This window comes from Cladophialophora psammophila, assembly GCF_000585535.1.
Source record: "Cladophialophora psammophila CBS 110553 chromosome Unknown aczJe-supercont1.82, whole genome shotgun sequence".
In the NCBI taxonomy this organism is placed as follows: domain Eukaryota; kingdom Fungi; phylum Ascomycota; class Eurotiomycetes; order Chaetothyriales; family Herpotrichiellaceae; genus Cladophialophora; species Cladophialophora psammophila.
In genome coordinates, this window is record NW_006913003.1 from 1 (window position 1) to 10461 (window position 10461).

General features: G+C 39.1%; 3 protein-coding genes across 3 annotated transcripts; 1 reads left to right on the forward strand and 2 right to left on the reverse strand.

The window, feature by feature from the left end:
* Nucleotides 1-3703: 3703 nt before the first annotated feature.
* Nucleotides 3704-3889, reverse strand: A1O5_13470 (uncharacterized protein; the record flags this gene model as incomplete). The annotated part of the gene is made up of 1 exon (XM_007754035.1): nt 3704-3889. A coding segment is annotated over one exon (186 nt), but the record flags the coding sequence as incomplete, so codon positions are not given.
* A 120-nt stretch (nt 3890-4009) lies between these two features.
* Nucleotides 4010-4351, forward strand: A1O5_13471 (uncharacterized protein; the record flags this gene model as incomplete). Its single annotated transcript, XM_007754036.1, has 1 exon — nt 4010-4351. A coding segment is annotated over one exon (342 nt), but the record flags the coding sequence as incomplete, so codon positions are not given.
* A 441-nt stretch (nt 4352-4792) lies between these two features.
* Nucleotides 4793-6191, reverse strand: A1O5_13472 (uncharacterized protein; the record flags this gene model as incomplete). Its single annotated transcript, XM_007754037.1, has 2 exons — nt 4793-5178; nt 5996-6191. 2 exons carry the CDS (start codon nt 6189-6191, stop codon nt 4793-4795), a joined length of 582 nt encoding a protein of 193 aa, XP_007752227.1.
* Nucleotides 6192-10461: the final 4270 nt, after the last annotated feature.

The following is a 10461-nucleotide window of genomic DNA, read 5'->3' on the forward strand; positions in this document are numbered from 1 at the left end:
ATAAACCTTTAGAGGGCGATATTCCACACTAATAATAGTCGTCGCTCTTCCGGCGATAATAAGCGTCGTATATCTTCGCTATAGACTTACGTATATTATACTAACTAGTTATTAAGCGTTCGCTTCTCGTTCTCTTTTCGTCTCCGTAAGAATATCTATAAGAACTCTCGTCTAAAGGCGCTAGACTTATTTTATCGCCGCTACTTACGCCGCCTATATAGCGGCGACGGTAGAGATAAGCTTACTTCGGGCGAGGCGCTCGTTTACGAGACATCTACGAGTAGTACGCGTTACTTTCGCTACTTCTTTAATAATCGTAGTGACGCTACGAATTATATTTCTATACGTTTCGCTATCTTTCGGCTATTATTATATTAACTCTCTACGAGGTTTCTACTTCTTATTTACGTCGTATTTAAAAGCTACTCATCGCTAATAAGATCTACGATCGCGGCGACCCCGACGTCTTCGTATCTATAGAGATGCGAGGTCTCATCGATATTCTATCGCGCGAGATATAGACGGCCGTCGTCCGCGCTACTCGCCTCGCTCTTAGTCTCTTTACTATTAGCGACGTACGCGTAATTAACGCTACTCTAAATAGCTTTAGAGTAGTAAGCGTATCGTCTACGATCTAAATAAATCTACTTCTCGAGACGATTTATATTAACGTTAATATACTTCGTTAACGTATAAGTATACTTTTCTTTTACGTATTGTATATTAATAGTAGTAATAAAACTTTAAGCTCTATAAGTAAAGCGATAAGATCTTTAATATCTTATTCTTAAAGAAGAACGACGACGATAAGAAAGAAAAGAGCGTTAATTAGTCGACGCGTATTATTAAGTAGTTAAATAAGATATAAGTTAATATTACTCTTAAGCTATATATAAGTCGTATATATATTACTTATAGCTCTATATAATTAGATAATTAGATTAGACTTAGACTCTAAGAGTTACGATTATCGTCGTAGACTTTTCTACGATACGTTAGTATATCGCTACGAAAGATAGTATAGAATCGTAACTCTTTAGAGTAATTAAATAGTATTATTTAGTAATCGCTTACGAGCGTAATATATTTCGCTTATAAAAATTAATTAATTACTTTTATCTTTTTTCTTTTCTTATATTTACTTTAAATCGTTCGATTTCGCGCTATATATTCTCTAAGTACTCTTTTAACTTTTAGAAATTATACGTCTTTAAGAACTCTTTCTATTTTACGTAGAATTAAGTTTTATCTCGAAGTTAATATTTCTTAAGTACTTTCTTAATCTTTTATTTTTTCTTATTCTTAATATTTATAAACGACGATAAAACGACTCTAAATCGCGCGCGATACGTTTATAATAAGAAAATATAAAAAATATAGTAAAGTTAATTATATTTTCTAAGTAAATTAAGTTAATAAGTATTTACGTTAATTCTTTTAACGATTTTAAAAGAGTTTAGAAATTAATTCGTAAGCTTTTTATTTACGCGTAGCGTACGAATATACTTAACTATAAGAAGAACTTATAATTTAATTACGAACTTTATAGTCTTTCGTTACTTATTATAGTTCTTAGTTACTTAGTTAATATTTCGCTTAGTTATTACGTATATCTCGCTCGCTATATAAAGTAATTTCGTTAAGACTTCGACTCTCTTTCTCGCGACTATATTCTCGGTGTCTTTTTTTTACTTCTTATTTATAATATTTATATATATCTTCGATAAAAATTTATATATAATATTACCTAATATTTTTTTCGTAGTAATATTTAATATAATATTTATTATATACTTAACGCTAATTAATAATTTAATTTAATTTAATTATTAATAATTAATATAGTAGCGAAGATAATACTTTAGAGTTTAATTAGTTCGCTTCGTTTATTTATTAATCTATAGATAAAAAATAATTAAGAAGAGTTTATAAGTCGTAAGATATAAGTAGAGAGTTTTTTAATAAATTAATATAAATATTAAATCTTTATTATTAATAATTAATTTCGATACTTTATATTTAATAATTATCTTTTTTAATATTATTTAATTTAAATCTTAGATATTTATCGTACTACGATATTATAATAGAGCACTTCAGGGTTTGGCGTGCACGTGCAACAACGCACAGAGGCCTGTCCAGCAGATCAGGAATCGAGAACGCGTTTCTGGTTGATACTGACAACAACACCACCAACACCACCCAGAGAGGCAGCGGCTAGGGCTACGAACACCTAGCACAGCGGCAGCATCGAGGAACAGGACAGGACTGACAAAACACTCTCAGGAATTAGGTAGACGGCGTCAAAAACCATAGAATTCATGATACTCTGCTCAAACTGTAATGAATGGCACACTGCCAGCATTGTAAACTGTTCCGCACTCCCTCTCTGCCAGCCCATTTAGGTTTGACATGTGACTAGACAACTTTTTCACCTTGCCACCGCTCTACCAGCCCAGCACAGCCCATCACAGCACAGCCACCTTGCCTTGTTACAATATATTTAATTAGAACGTAAAATATAAAGAGTAAAAGCTCACTATATCTTCTTAATAAGAAGACTAAGTGAAAACGAAATAACTCGAATATACGGTATACTTTTTCTTCCGGCGAATAACGATATATAGATCTACGTTATATAATTTAATAGTCTCATTATATTTTTTAAGGAGACTACGTTTACGTTTTTCGAAATTCTCGTTCGCTCTTCGCTCATCAGTCTTTTTTTTAACACTTTCTTCTCTTTTATCTCGCTTTTTAAAAGCTTACAGAGTCGGATGAGCTACGGATACTAAAGACATCATCTCTTATGTGCGACGTAAGCCTAGGAGATATCTTTCGCATCGACGGCGGCGATCGCCCGCTGGTATCAAAGATTTATCGTGGCCCTGATATCCTCTCTTTCGGAGGGGACCAGAAATAGGCCATTACCTTCTCTCAAAAGGGTTATCGATTTGGGAGCCAATAGTAAGTCCGTAAGTACAATACGGTACCGTTTTCTCTGGAAGTGAATGGAATGTGAGAGCCTAAAAGGGGGCCCTCGAGAAACATTTATGTCCGACGAGGTAAGCTAGAACCACAGATCATGGTAGAGCCGGAATGGGCCCTCTTTAGGGATCGTTTTCGCTGTAAGGAGAACGGTTACTGTATGCAAAGGAGAATTTGACCACAGCATTTCCATAGTGCGTTCAGTGTCTTCCCGATGCCCCAGCGAAATTTGTTTTTCTACCTCGTGAATAATGGAATCTCGGTCAACCATAGTGACACTGGCGCAACTTGCCTTTTACGCTCTGCGCGTTTCCCAATTAAAGATTAGTTACATCTCTCAACCATCGCCCCCGCCGTCTAGGGCCAGTGTTAATATCTCGTGCCACCGAGTACCCGCTATCAGGTACTTCGGTCCCTGACCGACAAACAGCCGAGGACCAGCCCAGGTATGGTAGTACGCAAAGCTGTAGTAACAGGGCAGTCGCAAACGCCCCCAAAACCGCCATAGGATTCTCACTCGCCTCAAGCACGTGCATTGGTACACCCTATCTCCTTGTCGACTCGAGAAGGAACCTGCACGTGATCTTGGTCCTTTGCCGTTATTATATGTAGGAGAGGGTGTGGCTAGTAAAGTTTGAAGCCTTCATTATAAATCAATACTACAGAGACTTCTCGTGTTTCAAGGGTGTAGTAGAACTTACTAAGACAATTAATTTCACAACTTCTTGTCACGCAGCAGCTGCACCACCTTCTCGTGACCACCCTCTGATGCTGCTTGGAGCGCATTGCCATAGAGCCCTCCTTGAGCATTGAAATCCGCTCCACGATCGAGGAGTGTCTGCACCACCTTCTCGTGGCCGTACTCACTTGCCCAGATTGTGCAGCGTTCATAGGGGTCGGTCTAAAAGGGGAGGCGTGCGAAGAAGGTGACGGAGGGAAGGCAGCTAACGAACCAGCATCCAAAGATTAGACGGCATAACTGGTGGGTATCCGGCGTAAACTTGTCATTGATCGCAATCCAGCGGTGACACTGCTAAAGGAGGTGGTGGGGATTAGCAGGCAGACCCTGGCGGAGGATCATCCCTCGCGACTGGCCTCGCAGCACGCGCTGGCAATCGCAAATCAGGCGAATAGACAGGTGAAGAAGGCGGTGACACTGTTGGAGGAGGTGGTGCGGATTGAAGGGCAGACGCTGGCTGAGGATCATCCCTCGCGATTGGCGTCGCAGCACAATCTGGCCATTATCTTCTGGAGGATCGGCCAGCATTCTACAGCCTTGGAAATGTTGAGACATGTTGTGGAGATCCGCCAAAGAGTGCTTGACCACGACCACCATGATCGTGTGGCTTCTGAGGAATGGCTCGAACTTTTCGAGAATAGCCCGCCTGGTTCTTAGTACGTAGTTACTAACTTACTCTCAACGGAACATGTGTCTCTATGAACGTGGCAGGAAGACATTCTTTCATTATGGGCAAAGCGTACAATTGCGTTGACCAAGCGATTCAACTGGTGAAGCACCAGACGCGGACTGTGAGAATATAGGGAATTTCTCATTATAGTATTGTAGCTACACCTGTCTACTCTGATAATCCTAAAGACAAATAGACGAGTCAATCATCGTGGAAAATGTAAGATAGAACAGAAATTCGTCAATCCCAAAGCCTCAATTTCCCGCTGTCCCTTGTCCATCTCCGTGACTACTGTCTCCGTTCTTGCAATTGATCTCTTTGATAGATGACTTTGACAACTACACAGCGGCTGCTTCTGCGATGCTATTTCTCTGCCTTCACGCCTCCGTTGTGCTTCAACTTATGTCGTCGTAACTCATGATCTTGGCATTGCCGACCACCGTGCATTTGATGGACGTTCGAGAGACTTTCTCATTATTCTGCTCAAACAGCAATCGGTTCTCTTCGCCCAATATTGCAAATAGTCTTTCTGCGGCGTTGAATGCTTTTTGGAGACGAAATTTGCAGTCTTGCCCAAGAGACTGTGTTTCTTCCTCCAGCTTTTCTCGCAAGAAGGCCATTTTTTCAGCAGTCACGGGCGTGGCTAAGGGAACTTCAGTGGCAGGAACATTAGTCTGGATCAGTTCAACCTGGTTGGATACATGATTGTTTTCGGGTCGCTGGAGGTCTTGCAGAACGCGGGTTGGGTTAAAGAGGACAAGACTCGCTTTTGCCCACGCGGCTTTAATATTTCAGGATATCAGTGCCTGGTGGCGAGCTCGACTGAAACAATTTAAAGGAAAATGATGATATCCCGTGCCCGGACTCTGAATGTCAAGCTTCTGCCGTCGTCCTTCGTGGACAGAATGCACTTCAAGAACCATGAAGCGCGAGTGCAAAATTACGATATCTTTCAGACATACAGCTAATCACCACGCTCTTAACAATTCGGATGTGACTGCGTATTCCTAGACGAACAACAGGCATAAGGTTCATATGCAAGGCCGCCACTTACGAAAACCGGGAGCGCGGCTGTCATTGAACACATTTGGGAAGCCGTGAGGATAATGCTATGTTCGACTTGCAGTCGGATTTATGCGAGAGAGCAATACTGCAGACTACCTTGGACAAACATTTTCCACACCAGGATTCGGCCGTTCTCTTTCCGCTACTTTGAGCACTTCTGCACCTCTACTTATGAGATAGGCTCCCATGGGCTTCGCTTTCTTCGCAAAAGAAGACTACTGGAAATACCAACGAGATGTACAATATCTAGAGGACAGTACGTATTGTGCTGCGCAATCCACGATTGAAGCACATGCGGCCGCAGTTTGGACACCAGAATCGCAGGAGATTGTGGGAGCAAACACCATGAAAGACAGTGAATGCAGAAAGCTATTGTACTCTGGAACCAGGTGCATGAAGATACTTAAAAGAAAAGCACCACATCTCCAGCAACGAACCCCGTGTCAGACGTTCACCGAAGAAATCATTCGAGAAGCGGATTTGACATCGATTTGTCTGCGGCGTATCCCGTCCGGACTGGTCGTTAAACGTACGGATGATATGGAGATTTGGATGAAGGACTTTGCATTTGAACTGCCAATGGTGGATGTTGCTCTTCAGCCTTGATACAGCGCCAGGCAAGGGAGCGCCTTCATCTCTGCTGCTATCATTGATTCTTGCTCTTAGGACTGGTAATGCTTCCACAGATTTCACTAATATGCGATTGAATCTCCTTGAATGACGCTCCATTGCGAATATTCAGGAACAGGTCGCTTATTTGATCGTCTTGAGCGTTTGCAAGAACCCAGAACAGTTCCTGTAGAGATTTTTGGACCTCGTCTGGCCCCAGGTGTGAGCAATCCATGGAATCGTATCTACGATTCTGCTGTATTGGTTCGCTCATGATGCAAGACTTCCCATGTTCGGTGAATTTTGTGGAGGTGTTGGTTTCGTCTTCTCGGGTTGAGTTCTAGTGTCTTGTTAGCTTTCAGCTTCGAGCAACATGTGGGATGATGTGATCAACCCCTGAATGTGGTTGCCAGGTGCCCATCGGCGTCTCGGCCTCGCTGAGAGTATAGTGACAGTTTCCTTCGGATACTCGCTCAGGTCGATAATGAATGGTTGAGAATGAGAACGAGGATGAGAATGTTCACAAGAAGCTCACTGAGTTTAGCTTTAAAAGAAATCCAAGTGATTTGCATACCTCGGCAGCGTAATCTGGTGAATTATCCCATGTTGGAATGTTAGCAAGTTCCGGCGCAATGCGATACGAATCAGACTGGTTTGAACATCGGTCACTCAGTGAAACTATTCCTGAAACCTAGAAGCGCGCAGGAAAGCAATGGCTCCGAAATCTCAAACTCAGCCGTGCCTTTTTGGGTAAAGTGAAAGCGCAAACAGCTAGGTGCAACCGCCGACCTATCACAGCATAGCCGCGCGAGTACTGAAACTTGGCCTGGCAACATAATTCGTCCCGATCCTCTGCCGTTGTCAAGCAACCAAGCCGAAGGACCTGCACAGTGTCGACACTCACAGTTTACGGTGCATACATTCATTCGACGGCTCGGCGTTATTCATGCTCTGTGTCACCTAGTAAGAATTGGGGTCTCATGATCCAAAAGTGGTTCGAACACGAAGGCAATATTGTTCTGGACAGGGTTGCGGTGTTCCTTGAGGGATGAGATGTCCTCAATAAGGAGAGGTATTAATTCAGCAAGGAATTTATTAGCCTGGTCCAATGGCCATGACGAATGCAGTGCTGGGCCAGGCACACGCTTATGTCCGTGCTGATGACCCGTTAGAAGAATTTTTAACCGGTTCCTCATTTATAGAAGGGTGAAGAGTCAGTATCCACTTGAAGGTCATTCCGACTCTATCAGTAGCGTGGTGGTTTCGCCTGACGCGAATAGCCTCAAGTTCAGCTGATACGTGATAGTCATCGCGGTGTGAAATACGCCAAGACGCTAGTAATTATAGCTATAAAAGCAGCCTCCCCGACCAGATAGATTGAGAATAGTCGAATACACTTTTACACTTCATTTCACAGTTAGTAGTGTAATGGGAGAAGTTTCAAGTGGTGGGTAGCTTTATGATTGGCTGGGGCGTCGACACTAGACTAGGGTTCTTCTTACATAGTTCTCGGGGGGCTATCATTTATAGAATGGACAATCAATCAATCAATCAAGTTACCAACAGAGAGAACTCCCTTTGGTTGAGGGTGCGTGTTAGGAAGAGGCTATGCCCACCGCCGTACGAGTTGATGCCCATGGCTAGTAGCCTCGTCCCAGTTCAGTAGCAACGCTTATTCCATTAGTACGTAATCTTACAACTAGTTACGGACTTAAGGGAACGACGGCGAAGCCTCGAGGTAACCGCCTTAAGGCTACGCTATTTATAATTCTTTAAACGACACTCTATAGAAGCGAAGTACTTCGTTTTATAACTTTAAAAAGTCGAGATTACGAACTCTTACGATTCTTAACTCTATAGTACGAGAACTTAAGTTAAAGAGAAGATAGAAGTATCGTCGTTCTTCGAAACTATTTCTTTTTTCTTCTCGATACGTTATTATCGATGATTACTATTAATTCGAGAAGAACTTTCGTCTTCGTAAGCTCTTATAACGTATTAAAAATATATAAAAAGCTTACTTAGTAGTAATAAAAAAGTTAAAAAATCGACTTTAATTATTAAGAAACTATATATTAGAACGGAGACTAACTAAAAAGAAAAAAGCTTATATCTATCGAATCTAGTTACGAATTACCCGATACATCGTCGATTAATTAGAAACGATAACGCTATAGACCGAGAAATAAGATAACTATATATAGTTACGATAACTAAAATTTTTACGAAAACTTACGAAACGTTACGATACTTAGCGTTCGAAGATCGAGATTTAAGATAAGAAAAGAAAAATATTAAGAAATAGATATTTATATAAAGAATTATTTATCATTAAATACTTCGAATAGTTACGAACGATTATAACTATTTATAATTATAAGTAATAATATTTAATCTACTTAATCTAACTAAACTACTATCCTATAAACTTTAGCTTAGACTTAGATTAATAGTTAATCGTAAATAAATTATTTAGCTATAGCTTTAGAAAACTTCGTAATAATATAGAATAACGTCGGTTAACGCGTACACCGCGGCGACGAATCTAAACTAAAGAAGCCGAAATCGTACGACGAAGACCTCTCGAACGGTAAGCTTAACGATTACTTACGTAATCTCGTAAACTAAGTTAACTTTTATAACGTTCGTAGATAATAAGCCGATAAACGAGAAAAGATCGTATAGTTATTCTCTTATCTTACGAAAAAGATATATCGTCTCTTTAAAATTTATCGATACTTCTTAACTATCTTTAATATCTATTACGACTAACTTCGACGAATCTTTAAGAGCGCTAATAAATAATTACGTCTAAGAGATAAATAGAACGTAATAATTTAGAATAATTAGAACGTTCATTAATACGTTACTAAACTCGTTTATATTAGCTTACGAATTATTTCGTTTAAGTTTAATAAGAATATTAAGAAGTAGTTTCGTATAAATCTTAATATAGAATTACGACTAAAAATAATTAAGAACTTATAATATAACGTATTATTCTTAGAAGTATACGTAGCTTAGACTAATCGATACTATTAAATCGAGATCGCGAAACGTATTAAACGTAGTAATATAATAAGATTCGAATTTACTCACTACGCTTATATCGTATTCGGAAACTCTCGTAGAGATACGCGATAAGAGTTCTTCTTAAGTACTTATTTTATGAAAAATATCGAGGAATAACGAGTATAGTATAAAGATAACGATATTTACTTCGAGTATGAATCCGTAGAGTACTAAGTACGTAACTATATATAACGGAGCGAAAAGAATCGCTCGTCTAGTCGAACTATATATTCGCGTAGACGTACGTCTTAGTACGCCGACTTAAGAACGAAATAATAGTCGAAGCTCCGTAAGAAATCGCGATCGAGATTCTTCGCGATCTCGCTCTAGAAGTCGTAAACTCTCTAAGATCGTATTTTCGGAAAAAAACGTAGTTTAGAAATAATGAAAATTATTTTAAAATAAATTCTTTTAAGTCTTTTAAACGAATACGAGAAATTACGATAATACGATCTTATATTCGTTATTAATATAATACGCTTTAAATAAATATCGATATACTTAATATAGAGAATAGTTATAGAGCGGAGCACACCGTATAGAATTCGTATTCTAATCGACTTCGGCGCCGACCGATAATATATCTCGAATATATTCGTTTATAAAGCTTCGCTTATAGTCGAGAAACGAAATAACGATATAGACTAAGTTAAAGTCGCGAACGAAGTATTCGCTAAAGTATTCGAAAGTATCTTAGTTACGCTACGAATGAAATAGTATAAATCTCGAATTATCGTATAAATTTTCGATCTTTTAGATTTTAAAATTATTCTCGGATACGACTAGCTACGATGAACTAACTTCGTAATCGACTAAGTAAAGCTAATTATTACGATATAAGATAAATTAAGCGAGTATTATATACTATAACTACTTACGATTTAACTATATATCTTAACGTAACTAATCGTAACCGTCGTCGCCATCGAGAAAGTTAAGTAGAGAAAAGCTCTACGAATACTAAATTATTTAACGTCGTTAGCGTAATATATATTATCTAAGTAGAACTCGACTAATCGTATATATCTACGAAAGCTAACGTATCTTAATTAATATAGATTAATCCGCGTCTATAGAGCTTTCTAAGCGAGTTTAACGAGATCTTCTAAAAGAAAATATCTACGTAATTATCGTTTATAAGGAATTATAAGTATAATATTAATATAGATTGTTGGAAGGACTTAGAGAACTATCTAATGTATAGATAGTAAGGCTCATATAGATCGTAAACTTTATAGGTAGGTAAGTGACTATTAAAGAACTTGTAGATAACTATCTACCTAGGGAGGGTAAAGGTCTTTATATAGACAATAAGTGT